This window comes from Daldinia loculata (genome assembly GCF_022478755.1).
Source record: "Daldinia loculata strain CBS 113971 unplaced genomic scaffold F4817scaffold_30, whole genome shotgun sequence".
NCBI lineage: Eukaryota > Fungi > Ascomycota > Sordariomycetes > Xylariales > Hypoxylaceae > Daldinia > Daldinia loculata.
Genome location: NW_026054884.1, coordinates 85,349 through 105,288, shown reverse-complemented (window position 1 = coordinate 105,288; position 19,940 = coordinate 85,349). Strand labels below are relative to the sequence as shown.

The following is a 19,940-nucleotide window of genomic DNA, read 5'->3' as shown; positions in this document are numbered from 1 at the left end:
ACACATGCAAGGGACCACAAATGACGATCGGTACCCAGTGATGTCATAGCCAAGGTCTTGGAGGGATGTAGGCTTACAATAATTATGGTTAAGATGAAGATATATTAGAGAGGTTCCTCGAGGCATCTGCAAGATGCTAGCTTTAATAATACATATAAATACGTATATAAGGCTAATATAGGTCTTTATTTATAATAATTGCCACCCCAAAAAAAAAAAATGCAATATCTTTATTACATTATAATAATAATTTATTTAAACAATATAATCGTTTTTTAACAAAAATGTTAAAAATAATTTCGTTAAAAAAGTTAATTATAATTTATTAAAATACCATAATTAATATTAAACTTTATATTTTAATTTATAATTTATTAAAAATTCTTTAAAATCTTTTCTTATTTCTTTTTTTAATAATTATCGTATATATTTATTATTAAATTTAATATATTTTATAAAGTATTTATTTTTATTCCCGTTTTTATTAATAATTTTATAATAATAAGTTTTTAATAATACTTTTCTTATATATAATAATTAACGTCTAAAAACGTTTATTAAAAAAACCGGTTCAAAATAATTTATAAAAATTATATTATAAATTTTAAAATTTTATAAAAAATCGAGATAATAAATAAAACAACCGATTCGTTTAATAATTTTAAAAGGTCTAACATATTATTAATTAAATTTACAGCTAAAAATTGCCGTTATTAAAATATTATAACTTTTATAAAAGCGTAAAAAAACTTATTACTTTATTTAAAAAAATATAAGTTTATATTTTTTATCGTAATAATATTTTACAAATATATTTACCATAATAATTACATTATAAATATTTATTTTTATTAATAATAAAAATTAATGTTATATGTTAAAAAATTAAGTTATTAAATTTAGTAAAAATCTGTATAATATTTTAAAAAAATTAACTTTTATTATCGATAATTTCGTTAAATTTAATTTATATTAAAAATAAAATAAATAACGTTTTTATATTATTATATTTTTAAAACCTTGGAAATAATAATAAAAATAAAATTTTATAAAAAAAATAAATTTTTTAATTTATCCATTTATTTAAAGGTAATATATTATTACATATAACAATTTTATTTTACAAATAATTTAAAACGTTTTTTAAAATTTTAATAAAAATTTAAAATCTTTATTTAATATAATAATTTTCGGTAATTTTTATTTTACGTTAAATAATTAACTGTTAAAAACTTTAGCTCATTTAAGGGTATTATAATTATATTTTCCGGTAATTAAAATTACCGATTTTATGAATTTATTTACGATAATGTTAAATATATTATAGTTTTTTTAATTTTTAAAAAAACCAAAAATTATATCCAAAATAATCGTATAAAAAGGATAAAATAATTTAATAATAAATTATAATAATTTATAAAGTTTATACGTTTACAGGCATAACATTATACATTTTAAATATAATTTCATATATTTTGCAAATTTTTTTTAATTAAAAATAAATAATTATAAATAATTTTTTAATTAATTATACTTAAAATAATTGGGTTTATATATTATTTTAAATATTTCCGTATAATAATTCCGTAAAATGCAAAATTTATTATAAATTTTACCATATTTTTAAATAAAGCCGTTTTATAAATAAAATAAAAGATTTATTACATTTTAAAGATTAAAGTATTTATTGGCATTAATAATATTAAAGATTATTTGTTATTTAAAATTTTAATAATATTTTTATTATATTTTTATTTTAAATTCTAAGGTAATTTAAATTAATATAATATTTTAAACGTTTTATAAAACGAAAAAATTATTATTAAATTTTAAAAATATTAATTATATTATTAATAAAATTTTTTTAAATAAAACTTATAAATTATTTAATTATAATTAAGTAAATAACGTTTAATATTTATTAAAATTATTTAAAAAGATGTTTAAGTTTTTAAGTTAAAGGTTTAATTATTTTTTTAAAAAATTATTTATTAATAAATAAAATAATGCGTTTAATATAATATATAATTTATTAAGTTTATATAAAATTATATAAATAAATTTAAAGATATATTTAAAAGTTTTTATAAAACGTAAATTTTTATTATTTATTGTTATAAAATTAATAAAATTGGAATATTTTATTATGTTAAAAATAATTTTATGGTTTATAAAAAAATAAACTTTTTTTTAAATAATAATAATATATTATTATATTTTTTTAAAAATTTAAACGAAATTTAAAATTTTTATTTTTATTGGTTAATATTTCTTTTTAACGGCGGTAAAAATTTTAAAAAAAAATGCAATTGGTTTAATTATAATATAAAAGATATATATAATTAATTTATTATTTTTAAAAAGTTTTAATAAGGTATTTTTTGCAATATAATAAATGTAAATATTAATATTAATCTTTAAAATATTAAAATTAATATATAATATTTTTATTAAAAAAAAGAAATAAAGAATTATATATTTTATTAATGTGTCTTTAATATTATAAAAAGATATAAGTTCTTTTTTAAAAGGTATTTTAATAACAATATATAATATTTATTTTTTACGTTTTTATTTAAAAAAAGTTAATTGTAAATTTAAATAAAATAAAAAAGTTTTTTATTTTTTAAGGGATTTTATAAATTAAGTATATTATAAGATATTGTTTTGTATATATTTTATAAAGTTAATAAATATTTCCAAATTTTTTAAAAAATTTAAAAATATAATTTTAGTAATAGCTGTAAGTTTTTCTTTTGTAATTAAAAAACCAAAAAAATTAATTAACCGATTAAATATAATATTATTAAAAAATTTAATAAAAGATTTATTTGGTTTAATAAATATATTTTATAATTTTATAACAATAAATATAATTTTAAAATTATTTATATAAACGTTAATTGTTTTTAATATAACGTAAATATTATTACAATAAACGTTTATATTTTTAATTGGCTTAAAGATAATATTTATTTATTATTATATATAAACGTTATTATTTTTATATTTTATAATTAAAATGTTAAAAATATATTAGCTTTATGCCGTAATAATTATTAAAATTTATTAAGTTTTTAAGTAATTTTATTATTAATAATAAAATAAAAGTGCGTTTAATATTAAACCAAATAATTTTTTGTAAAATTTGGTTAATATAAATTTTTAAGATTTTATAAGATATTTATTGTTTAATATTATTGCATTTATAATGTAAATATTAATAATTATGTAACTTTTTTTTTTAATTTTGCCTTTTTTTTTAAGGATAAAAATGTTTTTATAAATAATAAAGATTGATATGGAAAAAAAGATTGGTTTTTAATTTTAATAAAGTTATTTTTGTTTAATAAACTTATTAATTATTTTATTAATAATTTTTTAATTTTTAGCGTTAATAATATAAAGTTTATATTTTTTTAAAATGAGTTTTTTTTAATTAAGTTTAAAATTAATAATTGGTAGTTTATTATTGTAAATATATATAAATCTTTTATTTTTAAATATATTTTTAAATTTGGTAATTATATCGTATAATTTATTAAATTTTTTAAAATAATCGGGGTTTTTATAAATAATGATTTTAATAAAATATTTTATAAATTTAATTGTTTTAAAAATAAATTTGGTAGATAAACCAAATATCCGGTTATTATATTTAAAAGGTTTAAATTTTTAAATAATAAGTTTAATAATTTTATTATTTGTAATATAATATTTTTTATATTTTTAATTTATTAAGATAAGGTATTTTATAAGTATATTTTTAAAAATAATGATAAGTTTTAAAGAATTGTTATAAACGATTATTTATTTGCATTTATTATTTATTAAAGATATAAAGTAAATTATTTAATTGTTAATTAGTTTAAAAATTAAATTTTAATCGAAATTAATTTTTTAATTAATATTAAAATATTTATAATAATATGGCTTTATAATTATATAATAAGTATTAATAATTTGTGTTTTATTATATTTCTTTAAATTAAATGTGATAAATAAGGAAATTATTATTTTACAAAATTAAATAATTGTTATTTTTTTTAAAAGGAAAATGTTAATTTATTTGGCGTTAAAGATATTGGTTTTTAATAACATATAAAGAGTAAGGTTATTGATAAAAGTAATTTTTTGCAAAAATGTTGTTATAATAAACTAGTTATTATATATTTTTTTAAAATAAAATTTTATAATTATATATTTTAATGTTATAATGTGGTTTAAAGTAATTTTTTATATAAGTATTAACGTTATTTTTATTTAAATTTTGGTATTTAAATAATGACGTTATATTTATGCCTTATTTGTAATAATGCATGTACAGTTTATATTTGCGTAAATATTTTTTTAATATTTTATTTTAAAAAATATAATAATATAAAATTTAAAATATGTTTTGGTTTTATATATAAAATCGATTTTAATATTTGGAAAAAAATTAATTAAAGATTATATAATGGGTATATTAGTTTTGGATAATGTTTTAAAGGTTTTAAATAAATTGTTAAAGTTTCTTATAATTAATGTTAATAAATTATTTAATAAAATAAGAATTTTTATTATATTATTAATTAAATGAAATTTTAAAAAAATAAAGTTTATAACAATGGCAATATTAATTTCTTTAATATATAGTTAATTAGGTAATATTTTAAATGTTATAAATATTAAGTTTTATTAATTTTCGATTAATATATTTATTATTATTTTATTAGTTAAAGATATTTTCGGTAAAAGTTTAAGATGTTATTATTAAATATAATAAAAGAATTTATTTTAATTGTTAATTTATTTATTATAAATTTTATATTTAAATACTTTATATTTCCAAATAATTATTCCGAAATTAATTATATTTTTACTATTATTATTTATTAGAAAAAGACCAAAATTATTTAAAATATTTCCAAAAAATATAATGCCAAAGTCTTTATTATTATTAACATATTTACATTTTTTTAAGTCATAATTTTTAAAATTATAAAATTTTTTTTCGAAATTATTTATATAAGCTTTTAATTAAAAAGGTTAAAAATATTTCCCATTTTTTTAATTTATATTTAATTTTTAATTTTTATTTTTAAAATTAATAAATTAACCAAAATTTTATTAATAATTTTTCTTTTAATAAAGTTAATAAAGTTATTTATTATTCTTTTAATTAAAGTTAAATTGGTTATTAATTAAGTTTTTTTGTTAATATTAGTTATAAAAGAAAATTAAATTTTATTTATTATAATTATTTTTATTATATTTATTAAAAAAATAAATTAATTTTATTTCTTATTAAAAAATAAACTTTTATTTATTTATTTATTTAAAAAATTATTTTAATATTATATTTATTATAAATTTAATTAATTATTTTTAAATTTTATAATTAAAAGTTTTAAAAATATATTTTAATTAATTTTTTAAAAAATAATTATATATTTTTACATTATAAATAATATTATTAATAAATAAACGAAAAAATTTTCCGTTTTTTATATTTTAAAATGTAAATAATTATTTTTTAAAGTTTTAATATATTATATTTAAATATTTATAAAATTTTGCAATAAATTTATTATAAATATATTTTATATTTTTTATAATTAAAACGTTTTATTTTATATTAATAAATTTTATAATTAACTATTATTATATTATATATTATAAATAAAAAAATTATATTATTTTAATTTTATATTTTTTTTAAAATTAAATAAATTTTTTTAAATAATAAATAAACGTAAAAATATTTATATAAATAATATATTTTTTAAATGGGATAACACTAGTAAAATAAAGATTTAGTTATAATAAATTAAAAAATTTAATTATATTTAAGAATATTTTACTACCGTTTTAATAACCGTTATTATTAACATTATTATCTGGTAGATTGGAAATATTATTTGGTAAAGTTTAACGAAATACCTAAGCAATAATGTCTGTTATAAAGTTGATTGTGGCAAGGTCGTTACAATTGGGCTTTATCCTTTTTTTTAGTCTTTAAAATTGACTTTATATTTATATACGGCTAATTTTAATAAAACTTGTAAATTTTAAGTATATAAATTAAAAATATATAAATAATTTTAAAATGGGATTATTAAATATAATAATAATTATATTATTTTAATAAATAATGGCGTTAATTATAGTAAATATATTAAAAATAAATTTTTTAATAATTATATATTTTTATGTTTAAAATAAAAATAAAAATTTCGATATATTTTATAAAAAGTTAAAAAATAAAAATTATTTGGTAAAATTAAATTAATTATTTTTTAATAAAATAAATAAAAATTTTATTGTTTATTTTAAAAAATTTAATATATTTAATAATAAAAATTTAAATTTGCGTTTAATTTTTAATAATTATTTAATGGAGGGGATAAGGATTAAAGAAAAAATAATAAAATTTAATTTAATATTTTTAAAAAGGTTTAAATAAAATAGTTAAATTTAACGTTATAGCGTTTTTAAATTATTATTATTTTTTTAATAATTTAATAATTGTTATTAAATAGTTGGTTATAAATTAATAACGTTAAAATCTAATAAACTAATATATAATGGTTATAATAATATTAAAATAATATTAAAACTTTATACTTATTTAATTAATTGTTACAATTACTTAATAATAAATATAAAAAAAAAAATTAATTTTATAAACAAAGCATAAGTTTATTATTTTTAAAATTTAATAAACTTTTTTTATTAATTTTTTAAAAACGTTTTAAACTTTTTTTTAAATTTAACCCATTTGACAAAATAAATAACGTTAATATCGGATATAATTATATCTTTTAATTGTATAAAAAAAATAAAACAAGTAATAATAATATTATTATTTTTTAAAATAATAAAATGTAAATAATTAGTTTATAAAAATTAAAGTAAATATAATACGTATTTAATTACTTTTTTAAACATTTATAAATTAAAATAATAAAATTGCTATAAAAGTATAAATAACATTATTATTAAAATATAAATTTTTTTAAAATAAATTAATATTTTATTAATATTTAACGTTATATTTAATTTAAAGCAATTTAATTAATTGCCAATTAATTATCGGGTGGTTTTTATACAATTTAAATATTTAAAGGAATAAATTTTATTTGGTAATAATTTTATTTCTAAAATTTCTAGTAGTAATTTTTCGTAAAAGTATAAAAAATAAACTTTCCGGTACATATATTAATATTAACAATTTAAAATCGAGACAAAATAAAGTGTTACCAATTATAAGCTTATAATGATTATGGTTAAGATAAAAATATATTAAAGAGGTTTTTTAAGGCATTTGTAAAATGCTAGCTTTAATAATACATATAAATACGTATATGGGGCTAATGTGGGTCCTTATCTATGATAAGGGACAAAGGAACAAACAAGGTTAACAAACAGGGAACACTTCATATGTACTACAACGCACCTACTCCATCATACTCTACATTAGGTACCTAACGCAGTATGAATTTTAATGGATTGGACGAGATAATACCTCAAACTTACATCCTGTCATTGTGACATTGTCGGCCCACATCCCACATCCCAATTATCATGACAATAAGTGCTAAACATTACCTACTATCTAATACCTAACGCAAATGGCAGTATTATCGTGTCGTTTAGTATCGATATGGCTATTATCGCTACTCTCGATCAGGACAGCCCTGGCTATACCACCTCCACATCCTATGATTACACCGGCTCCCGACCTAAGTAACCGAGTAGAAGTAAACCGCCGCTTCGAACCCGGAAGTTACATTCACAGCATAATAGACAGCCTTGGGAGCGATGTCTCCAGCTATGTAGCATCAGGCGTACCACAGTTCTTCCAAGACTTCCCTAGTGGTGAAGCTGTTGCGAGCTCTCTTGGAATCCATAACTCGGACCTAGATGCTAAGCCGACTCAGGTTCTAAATATCCCGTAAGGATAGACTGTAATAGCTCACCGCTGTGACGAGCCCCCCGCTAACAAGAAGTGTGCTTTTTAGAGCATACGCGAACTGGACCGAAGAAGGATGGAACGTTCGAGTGCATGGAAACGTATACAAGCAACCTGATATCTCGCAAAAGAAACTCGATGATCTCGCCAATGTGTTTCTCATCGATGTAGATATAGATGAGCTGTCCGAACCAGAGCAAAAGCAAGCTCGAAATTTGACAGCTTCAATCTTTGTCGTCCAGCAGGGAGATTTGAATGTCACTATCGACTTCGAGAATGATGTTGACGTTCGTCCGAATGCAAGCGGCGGCGTGGTCAATGCTGTGAGTTGGTACAGATACGAATGAACTACGTATTGTCAGAAGACTAACAAAAACCAGGAGGGCGGTGCGCAATCCGTCGATCTTCCGTATAAAACAACAAATGAAGGTGACTTTGACGCTTTCGTCGTCCTTCAGAACATAACTGGCCCCAATAATGGACACCTGATGGCCGGCGATGAAACTTCATCCATTCAGGCTCTCAACATGTACGCCAGGGGAACCGACACAGGAAACGCGACGGCCTACCTGGTGCCGCCAACAGGCTTTACGATAATCTCTGATATTGATGACATTCTCCGTGTCACCAAGATCTATGACCCAAAGGAAGGTCTTTTAAACTCATTCGCACGAGAATTTACTCCCTGGAGGAATATGCCGGACATCTACGCCAACTGGTCTGCCACGATCCCGAATTTCCACTTTCATTACCTCACCACGACACCGGAGCAGGCGACGAGGAACTACATGGAGTAAGTTCGTTCGCGCCATTGGGCTTCTAGAGGCGTCACTAGTAAGGAGTGCTGGCTAGAACTAACCACATCACAGATTCATCTACAAGACGTACCCCCTCGGCTCATTCGATACGCGGCCGCTGAACTTTTCGGACGTTTCAGCGACGCTATCAATACGTAAGGCGCTACTGGACAAGGTCTTCCAAACCTTTCCGCAGCGGAAATTTGTCCTTATGGCCGACACGTCCAACTCAGACGTCATGAAGGACTACCCGCAGCTAGTGCACGACTACCCGGGACAGGTACAGTGTATATTCCTACGCAACACATCAGCAACGGACAGCTCGGACCTGTTCCCCTACGACACCTCGGGCTTCAAGGGGATCGACCAGAGGCAGTATATGTTCTTCGTCACGCCCGACGATTTGAGAAACGTGGATATTGTCGGGGGAAATTGCCACAACCAGGCTGTCGTCCAGAATGTGACGTTTGGGTATCAGTGGAGCGGGCTCGGGAATGCTGCGTCGTCTTCTCGGTGTTGGAATTGGACTTGGGGTTGGCTGTCGGTGATAGCGGCGCTCTTCTTGCTTCTTTGATTGGGGCTTTTACTGGGTGCGTTACGCGGATATTGGAACGTCGCTGGAAGATTGATGGACTTTGACCGTTCATACTGTATATCCCGAGTTGAAAGATTGATTATGATTAGCTTGTCTTCCTTCATTTTCTAATTATTAACCTTAGAGAGAATACGACTGTTAAAAGGTCTTGACTAGAGACTATACCTACCGTGTCACTGTTAATGCCGGACGCGTCTGGGATATGATCTCTTCTTGGCGACTTTATCCGACCACAAAGCTGACAAATGAAGGAAATAAATCGTCAAATAGTTTAATCCTATAAGCTATTGTATCAGCTACCTTTCCTCGTTCCAACGTTGGGATCGACTGTGCTGACAACGATTACATCAAAATTATTGTTTTTCTTATGTAAACGGCTCCGATTCCTCATTTCATTCATGTCTTCTAACGAGTCGTGTTATTAGTAAACGTCTCTGACTAAAAAGGCATGGGTCGGCTGTTGCAATTCATACCTTAAATTCCCAGTCAGAAAGGGGATATCTATCGAACCATTATAACCCAGGTAGGTAGCCCCTGTTTTCTAATAATATTAATCCAATACGCCGCCACTCTATCTAGGAGAAAATTTACCGGCTCCGACAAAAATCTACCCATCTGTAACTGTTTTGTGAAACACCAACTTCAATAGTTACCCATGCAGAATGCCGTCAAAAAACAGACGCCATTTTGCCAGGCACATAACATCGGTCCATGTGGTTGTGCCAAGTACCTCCTTAGCTTACTGGGATAGGAGAATAGCCACTCGTATTATTTACGCGTCTTTTCTAGGTATTTGAATTACGTTAGTCAGGGGCTTGTACGGTTACAACTGCTCTACGTGGTCAGCATTTTCAGCACAACTTCACCCAAATTCTTATTAACCAAATACAATTACTCATTAACCATAAGAACCAGTATTGTTCATTATTATGTCTAATTCTAGAATTGTCGCATATGTAGTAGTTTGTAAAACCCATTCCCGAGGTCCCGAGGTCCCGAGGAGTAAGTACCGCATACATACATTATGGCCAATGTGACCATTACCCGATTTTGATCAGCGGTCTGGTAAGTTTTGCAAGTAGGTAACATAGTCGGTAGGAGTAAAACTTCCGTTAGAGGGGTTATGAGATTACCTGGAATATGTGAAAAACAGACAAGGAAAAAAAGGGGGGGCACCAAAATTACGGAATGTTGTAACGGGACAGGACAGAGGTCATCGTAACCTGATACATTCCTAATACCGTCAAGTTGCATGTCGATTAACTACTCTCCTTTGTATAGATTAGAGCCTATTAGAAGAAGTTTAAGCAGGATATGCGTACCGTTTAGGGGGTTAGGTTAGGTACATATTGGGAATTTAACGGAAATTGGGCAGGGCTTCTTGATAAGAGTGTTCCACGTCCCGTTGGCTCTTCTGTTAGGTTCTTACTAGCTCTAGATCAGGTAACACCTACCGAGCCACACCCAGGGTGAGTTTCTTACAAGCAGCAGGAGACTAGCTAGAAGGCACGGTGCTATTTGATGTAGGTATACATTTTATAAGGTTGGCTGACGCGGTTCGATTTCATATTCCGCTGTAACCCCTCAACACGACCATCCATGCATGGGCCTACCAAAGGCTGCTCTAAGCCGTACTCGACTACTTTTCGATATGGATCAGTTCTTCGGCGGTGTCTAGTTGTCCGGGACGGGATACTACATAGCGTCTCCCGTCATCTTAAGATAGGGCTGATGGTTGGACACTCCAATTTCTCCCTTGACGTTGGACAAAGTTGGATAACCTGGTGTTGGCTAAAAGACTTAGAAGAATGCAACCGCATGAACCCTGCCGCTGCCAAGGTTGATCCAATGACCAGATATATCTGTACCTTAGGATAAGTTTGTACAACACTTATGAGGAAGACCTGCCTTCATGTATGTCACCTCGATCATACAAAATGTTCTAGCCTTTCGGATCCCGAAACTCGGGAGTTGTAAGATCCAATGGTCGTATGCTTCCCGTCGCCAAAGAAATCTTCGAGCAGGCAATGATCGACGATCGAGAATTACCGATAAACGATCAGTGATAGGTCAAATGTAGGGCATGTCTGTTTAGCTGCAAAAAGCATCCCTTATTAATACCATAACCCTTATTAAGATCCAACACAGCGAATCAGCACGACCCAATAGTCTTTATTACAGCTAATAGCCAGTCCCCTAGAAGGAAGGTCGTTGTTCAACCAAACCTACGAGTTCCCCTATCTGAGCATGGGAAAAATTAACGCCACCCTCTTGAAGGTGTCTGGACCAAACTAGATTCGCGCTATCAAAAATACGAGCAAGAAAGCAATTACGTTATTTCGAGGAACCATAAACTAGACCAGAACAAGACCACTAGGGTACATACAACTACTTCATTCTAGTTGTCTTAGTAGTCTTGAGGTAGACGCGTGAAGCTATTTGGTGAGAATTTGGTCTTATTGGAGTCAAGCACGAAGTGTTGGTCCTAGTATGATATGATACATCATGAAACAATCAAGAATACCTACATAATGCAGTTCATGATAGATATTGTATCTTATGAATGTCAATTGATGGACCTTACCTATAGTATGCACTTTATCGAGCTCTTTCTATGGTCTAGAATAGATAAAGGTCGACGTATGGGGCCGCAGACTACAGTGAGGTTTGTAATAAAGGAAAGTGGCCTAAACATAACACATGTTCTTTATCGAGTCTATATTACCATTATGTAGAATCTTAGAATTCTTAGGCCAGGCGAGTGTGCTAGGAAGTTGATAGGGAATATGACTATGCTTTACGATTAAATTGGCATCTGTTTACGTGTAAACCGTAACGTCAATAAATACCTATGTTCCAAACGTAAGTCCGTGTTAAACGATACCAGTACTATCTCCGCCTTACATCAAGCCTACGTCACGATAATATTATTAGGAATGATACCTATTAAACAAGGAGAATGATATGTTTGTCTTGGTAAATACATGCAGATTTTCTTAGATGGTTTAGGGAGTGCCCAGTATCCTGTCGGCTGGAATAGAAAGCCACAGTAACATAACGTTGAGATGACTGTTTACTTCCGAGCAAGCATGACTGTATTCCATAAATGACATAAGAATACTCAGATACCCGACTTTGAATTTCTCGGGCCGGTCCAATACTTACCGCATCTGGATGGTGGTTCAGCCCAAGGATGATGACATGATGGCATGTTTAGCGTGATCATTGGCACCAAAAAGTTGACGCGCATAGCAGGGGGCGCCCGCGGGGTGAATGGGAATCCTGGGATACGATATGTACGATGGAAAATGGAGGCCGTAGACATGCAGGTAGGAATCTGATGTGTCCAAGGTGGGAGAAGATAGTAGTACGGCATATGAGACATTTGATAAAATCGGTAATATGTCGTACGAGATTTGCAGCTGTCAGATATTCGATGTGACATTACATAGTATGTGCTGACACTCATTGCTTGTTTCGGTCCTTACTGCTAAATACTCTTGTACAACTCCTCAGCAACAAACCCTGAGGCTGAAAACTTGTAGGTGAAGAAGCTACGTAAATAGGGCTTTTGGAATTAGAGGTTGACATGTGTGGAGAAGATTGAAGGTGGAGCCAAAGCGGACCGGACAAGCACTTGCAAAAGCTTTAAAGCACGTGGCCGAGCAGGGCCTGGATGCTCCATACCGAGCGGGTCCCCACCTTCGATACCCCTGTTTATGTCACGGTTGCGGATAGGCGCATCCGTTAGTGTTCCCGATTTCCCAGCCACCTTAACCGTGCAATAAGGCCGACTGGTTCGGCTAGATTGGACCCGCTTCGACTATGGTATTTACCGTATGTCCTTGTTAACTGATAGGATGGTTTAACTACCTAATTTTCTGAAGCGGATATTCGCACATACCTAGAACACTTACACTCACTTATGTATAACTTTTAATACTGAAGCATCATGGAAACAAGCGACCTAACCGAATCACTATTCTCACGTCATGCTTCTCTACTTATTTACGTATCTACCTATAGATACTCTGAAATGGGAGTTTTATTTGTATACATACGTGTATGTCCTCAAGTGCGAACTAGCTACAGTATACATCGTATAAAAAGCCTAGCCAATCAAATTTAATGAACAATGTACTGTAGCTAGTTCGCACCTTGAGGACATACGCCCGCCTTCATGTCATCTTGGTTGTAGTATTCTTGCAACATAAATCGGACATAACAATTCCCGCCTTGGTACGTCCACTAATACGATGCATATAAGCCTCGCAGACCATTGCCGTCTTTGTGGCTTTACCTATCTCTACGTTGGAAATAAGGATCTATAAATTGCAATGTGCGAGCATCCACATAGATGCATAGATGCACATAGATGCCGTTGTATTAACCCTTTCTAAAGAGCTTCAGTGGTCGACCACGCAGGTTATGAAGAGTGCCGGCTATCATAATCATACCTAGGTACCTAGGGTAGGTACCTAGGGTACCTAATCATTGAGCTTTTGTTACATTCCGGATATTAGATTTGCTACCGATATTTTCTTTACAAGGCGCGTATAAGTTAGAGTACCAGAAAAAAAAACGATCTATCATCACGAGGCTCATATCAGACGCAATAGCTAATGCAGCAAGCCCGATTGAGAAACCCCAGGATCTATATTGCAACATTATTCTACTTCAAACCTGAATACATACATGTAGGCAGTTAGGGTCGTGTAGTTACGTGCCCTATTAATACGTCGCCCTCATTTCTTTTTATCCGTTAAACTGCATTATTATAATTATAATTATAATTATAATTTTACGGTATAAACTTAGTACTAAATCGAAGGTTTTTATTATGCGGGATCCTCTCACAAAATTGCGATTAAACTCCTTGTCTTAACATGACAGCTACTATTAACGCTCTGTAGGCATTAGGCGAGATAGCCTCGCCTAAGTGCTTGAAACTACTACCATACTAATTATTTACCCTCACCCATGGGCCATGGCTATGAGTGCTAAACCTCAAAAGTAACACCATACTTTCGTCCCATGGCAATGTGCGCTCTTTTTACTATGAGGACCGAACTCGGCGCAATCTTTGATTAGGAATATTTCCATGATCCGTTGAAATCGTCGCAATTCATCAGCTATTCAAGTGAAGCTAATCATAGGCTGATTTTGTAGCAAACGCCGCCGCTTCCGCCATACGATCGTCAGTTCATTATTATTAGAGCCTGGGCAAACTGGTGGCTGCGCCCCACAATCCCGGTCGTCTTGGATATTCCCCAATGCCATTAATCCGCTCCCTCAATCCCTGGAAACTGCTAGAAGGTCCCATCTGATTATTGATTATTCTCAACATTCGACGCCATGACTTCGCCGTCATCGGCCATACAGATATCTCCTCCTTTTAATAGCTCGTTGCTGGGATCGGGGCACCGGGAGTGGTATTGGTAGTCATCACTGTAGGGACTTGAGTCTGGTTGACTTTGTATCTTAGGATCCATTGATTTCCAGACTCATTTGTAGTAACAAGTTCCATCAGCGTGTAGTGTACTACGCCATCCTCGACCCGAGGAACGCAAATATCGTGCGAGTGCCTCGGCAAAGACATCTCGGGGACTTCTCCGTCGACATCTCGTCCCTCCGCCTACAGGATATATTAGCCAAATTTGTCTTGTAAGATGCGATCTCACTATCTCCGGGTGAGTGACTTACGCAGCAGTTTGCGCAGGGGGAATTGTTAACATATACCCAATTAGGGCAGTTATGAGTATAAAAGTACTTGCATCGGTACTTATAGAACCCACCGCTTCCACTCATCGTGAATAATACCTTCACTTGAAAAAAGGGAAGCTGTCGGCTTTAAAGGATGAGACTTTAGCGACTTAGTCGCGAGGCAGAGTAATGAGTTAATACTGAATGCCAATGGCAAGGAGGTTACTGCCCGCTGGCAGCCAAGCGACAAGGTTTCACTGACGGACTGCAAAGTCCAATTCAGTGAGAAAGTGACCAATATAGGTGCTCAAGAACCTCGAAATGGCTCTTGGTGCAAGGATGCTCCGAAACATAGAGTGATCTACCATGGTAGGTGTGCGGAAACATCCTTATTTATCTCCAGGGGTCTTATCCCGCAGTACTATATACGTAGCTTACTTAAGTACGTACAATGAGATGGTTTCTCAGTCTTGATTCCTCAAGAGGCGGCTTTCTAAAGATTTGTCTAGGCCGTGTCGATGTCCTGGCAAGCACGTTTGGAACACAACAGCTTAGGTTAGGCAGTCTTCCATATCAGACGCAGGCCACAACTATCTTCCAACGGGAGTCCCCCTGCCATGCATCAATGAGGACCCTGTGGCGACAAGGGTCAAAGTGGATCCGAAAGTGTTCTGGAAACACGCCTTTCATTTAGTTATGTATAGCACACTCCTATCAAATACTGTACATAGTAGAAAACTGTGCGGGAGCAGCTGGCATATCAACTCTGACATGTCATATATATGAGGGGTCGTGTCATATGTAGGTAGTAGATGAACATCGTATTATTTGGACCAACCTTAAGAAACGATGACTTAGGTCTTTGAAAAGAGCGCGAGTAGAGAGTCATCGGACCGTTACCAGTAAACCGCGCTCGTCTCGCTATTGGTATGTTGAAGGGTAGGATACGCGACATTATATTAAACATAACCTCTCACCCATTGGCGGAACTTGGGTAGAAGAAGTCGTAAGATTCCAACCGGGATTCGAGAACTTCGCATATATGAGTTCTGACAAAAAAGGGGCTCTTTCAGTTGGACACAAATAGTAGTTGTGTTCCAACGTAACCAATTTTTTTATAGTTTTGTTCCCTGCATTTTACATATCTGTTGTACTATGGCAGCATCGAAAGGGATCCAGACGGTGGTAGGAACGGGGGGGGGGGTGCCGGAGAGGAAGCTTTTCTCTCAGCGCCGACGGTTACACTGCGGCCAAAGGATCGAATAGCAGAGCGGAAAGGCTTGAAGCTTCCCAATGGGGACTCCTAGGAGTGGTATAAGCTAACATCAGACCCCCAACTACATATATGTACCTACCCACCCCCATTGCCATCTTGCCGCGCTTCTACCTACTCCCTTTTGACGATAGCCCTACATATGTTGCTAAGGAACCATTCTCCAATGCAGAATAATTATACCCCAGATGAGGCTGAAGATTCCAAGAAAAAAAAATCAAAGATTTACTATTGGCCGGAAAGCTCTCCGCGGTGGACAACAGCATAAAATTAATTAATAAATCTCCTTGCATCGCCCAACCTGCATACGTGTATGCATATATATTATATATACCTAGGTACATAGTATGTATGGTACCTACATACATACATGTGAGAGCGTACATACATAGGTACCTCAGTATATGTATATATTTACATACCTTACATTATGTAGGTATGTAGGTACCTAATGTATATACATTACACATAACTTACATGTACATATGTAAGTTTACAACTTATTAATTAAGCAAGCTCGTTTACTAACGGGCTCTTGCGTTCTGATCACCTTATAGTGGGAACACTGGAGAAACAAGGGAGACATTTAGGAAGCAACAGGGAAGTCCCCGGGGCAGCACTGACTCCCGCTGTGCTAGGTCGGGTAAGACCCTGGGAAGGCTCTCCGCTCCACTCAGGCACAATGTCTTAAAACTTAAACCCAAAAAAAAATCTCCGGTCTCCGGGGAGAGAGGCCGGAAAAACCTGGACTAGGACAGGGTCCAAACATTTTGACCCTTGACGTCAAACTTTGAAATTTCCCACACCAACCAACTTTCATCATAATATCAACTATCAAGAAATCTAGAAGTTCAGAAATTTACAGAAATTTATGCTAGATAATCTGTCGCGCAACGAATACTCTGCAAATACTTTGCAAATACTCGCTCACTCGCATCACGTCTGCCTATACATCTGCCTATCATATGCGCGTTAAGCCTAATCGTTATGTCTAATAGAATGCATGCAATCCTTCCTTTCATCTATCCGTGTCATGATCTACCTCTAGGCTCCTTTTTGTTTCGTCTGTCTCCCAAGCTAACCCACCATTCATACTCGGAATAGTATGTCTCTTTTTCGATGGCGACCACTTATTACAGATATTAACACGCATCTAGAAAACCTCGCTCTTAGTCGCCGTGAACCTGCACACTCGCACTCATATACAGATGCACGGCTTACCGTAGCCGGCTCGTGTGTTTGTACTTGGGTTGCCGAGCCTAGACTAAAAACAATCTATTGACATACGCACGTATGTATATTCTCGTAGTCATGGCCGATCATTCGCCATATCGAGCATTACCTTGGCGGATGCTTTACGACGAATACGGGTTATCGGCTTCCGTGTATGGGATTGCTCTTCGATCCCGTGGCACTTGTGGCGTCTATCGACACTCGCTGGCGCGCTCATCTCGGCGGCTAAACACGGGCATCTTGAGATTCATCTGGGTCACTACTCCGTATATGTCCTGGTTAAGGGAGAAAAGTTGTCGTATGTTCGGGTTATAAGCCCACGAAAGTTCCACCCGGTTTCCTGCGTATAGCGATGCTGGAACATATTCAATTTACGACTATCTTAAGCCGATTCGACTCCGGGTACAATCAGGTCCTCGGCTTAGATAATTCTCAAATGTATCATGCATGTCTTGTGTCGCGATGGACGACATACTCGAACTCTACCCTATTCCTAAGGAACCTTCGTATCGGAGTACACCACATGGACAACAGTCGCGGGTTCAGGATGGCGTGTCTTTCGTCAAGCAACATACGTAATTTGCAAGGCAAAGCAACTTTGAGCGGGTTTTGGAAAACTGTCCCAGATGCGGATTGATGTTTACTAATACCACAATGTCTTGTATTTGGTACTCGCATATGCTCTGCATGTGTTGGCTTCAGATCATTTCCAACTCCAGAACTGTTCTTTCTCTTACCGTCGAACTTGGACGAAGGCTGGTTAGTACTATTAACCTATTCTTACTAGCTTAGTGTCGGGGTTGGTTCCATGTCCACGATGGACTTACAGGACCACGGCCTGGGGTTGACACCTTCATACACATGTCATTATCTCGAATTGGAGACTGTTAGCGACACTGGGATAAGCTTAGCTGTGATTGGCAACTGGGACCATGCTGATCTACTTTTTTTTATGGCGTTGATATAAACTGGTCAACCCGGGTTGTTGGTTCTGTTGCATCTCCAATCCCTACCAGGGGATTAGGTACACTCGCTACTCGAGAGCCAGCCAGCCTTACTCGCTGATATTCTATTACTGCCCCATTAGCGGCATGCAATGTGACACTCGATGGCCCGCGTCGTATGATACTGCAACTCAGGAGACCAGTATTGATTTTCAAACCAAGCTTTCAGTTCAGCAAGGAGTCTGCCGGGGAATATTGAACAGGAAACAGCCAGTGATATTGTTAGATTCCGCGCCTTTATTATTCTGGGCCTGGGCGGGAGAATGATACAATCAGTACCTTCGCTTACACGCCAATACCTTGATACCCCATCTTGGAGATGTGGGAATCTGAAAAAACACTAGAGAAGTTTGCTATTCGGTTTCATCGAATTGCAAGGAAGGTACATCTTGAAGCACTACTGTTTACCTAGGTAGATCGCGTTGGCCATTTACTAAAAAATTCGGTCAAGATACCAGACCCTTCTAACCCCTGATTTTCGCATTTCACCACTCAGAATCAGAGTTCGAAACATACTACGGTGGGACGACATTCGCAAACGGCCAGCTATTTGCATAGAATATAGAGGGAGGCTACGAAAGCCACTATAAGGTTTCGGTGTCCTATGTTCTGAAGATGTTGTGAAACGACGGGATCAAGGAAAACCGCATGAGAATCTTATCACAAGTCAATCTTATCACAAGTCTTTCGGATTCTAGGCAGCTACCTACAGCAATTCGCGCCGAGAAGTCCCTACAGATGTGATGTTGCATGGAGGTATTACCACTATTACCACAGCTCGTATGGCGACCGCGTCTACTCCGTTGCCTGTACAACATCTTGGCTCAGTTCTCATTTGCGGATCAGCATTACGGCCCATAACTTCCGAATCTCCAGGTAAGTTACAGGAACCAATAATCACACCTTCCCCTATGCGATTAATTAAAAACGGAAACTCGTGTCGCCACTTGACGTAAGGCGCGAGCTCTTCAGCTACACCTCCTTTATTATGCCACCTCCAATATGAAGATAGAGAAACAGAGGCACCTGAATGCTTTACATACGATGGCACGTATTCTACTCTTGGTAGAGCTCTACCTGATTCTACTACCACCGGTAGCACCCGCAGTAATGAGAAGGTTGGTACTTGACTTTCAATAGTCGGTCAACAATCTCGATACCTATATCTTATTTCAGACTATTCTCTGCGAACGAATTGCACAAGGACAATGGCAAAGGAAAATGCGCGTGCCTTTTCAAGCTAGTCAATTACACTAACGTAAGATGAAAGATGGTTGAGTTACTTTCCTTAGGAACTTTACGTGGCGTTCTTTAGATTTGATCAAACACGCATAACCGATAATAGGCGTATCAGATCTCAGACGATATGCCTTGGTAG

At 32.4% G+C, this 19,940-nt stretch overlaps 2 protein-coding genes across 2 annotated transcripts; one reads left to right on the top strand and one right to left on the bottom strand.

The window, feature by feature from the left end:
- The first annotated feature begins 7,420 nt into the window (after positions 1-7,420).
- On the top strand, positions 7,421-9,814 carry F4817DRAFT_340015 (uncharacterized protein). The gene is made up of 4 exons (XM_049303607.1): positions 7,421-7,939; positions 8,007-8,280; positions 8,338-8,750; positions 8,827-9,814. The coding sequence occupies exons 1-4, from the start codon at positions 7,617-7,619 to the stop codon at positions 9,326-9,328; spliced, it is 1,512 nt and encodes a 503-aa protein (XP_049158191.1). The 5' UTR covers positions 7,421-7,616; the 3' UTR covers positions 9,329-9,814.
- Positions 9,815-14,744: 4,930 nt separating this feature from the next.
- F4817DRAFT_316697 (uncharacterized protein) lies at positions 14,745-15,157 on the bottom strand (the record flags this gene model as incomplete). The annotated part of the gene is made up of 2 exons (XM_049300712.1): positions 14,745-14,984; positions 15,053-15,157. 2 exons carry the CDS (start codon positions 15,155-15,157, stop codon positions 14,745-14,747), a joined length of 345 nt encoding a protein of 114 aa, XP_049158190.1.
- Between the last annotated feature and the right edge of the window lie 4,783 nt (positions 15,158-19,940).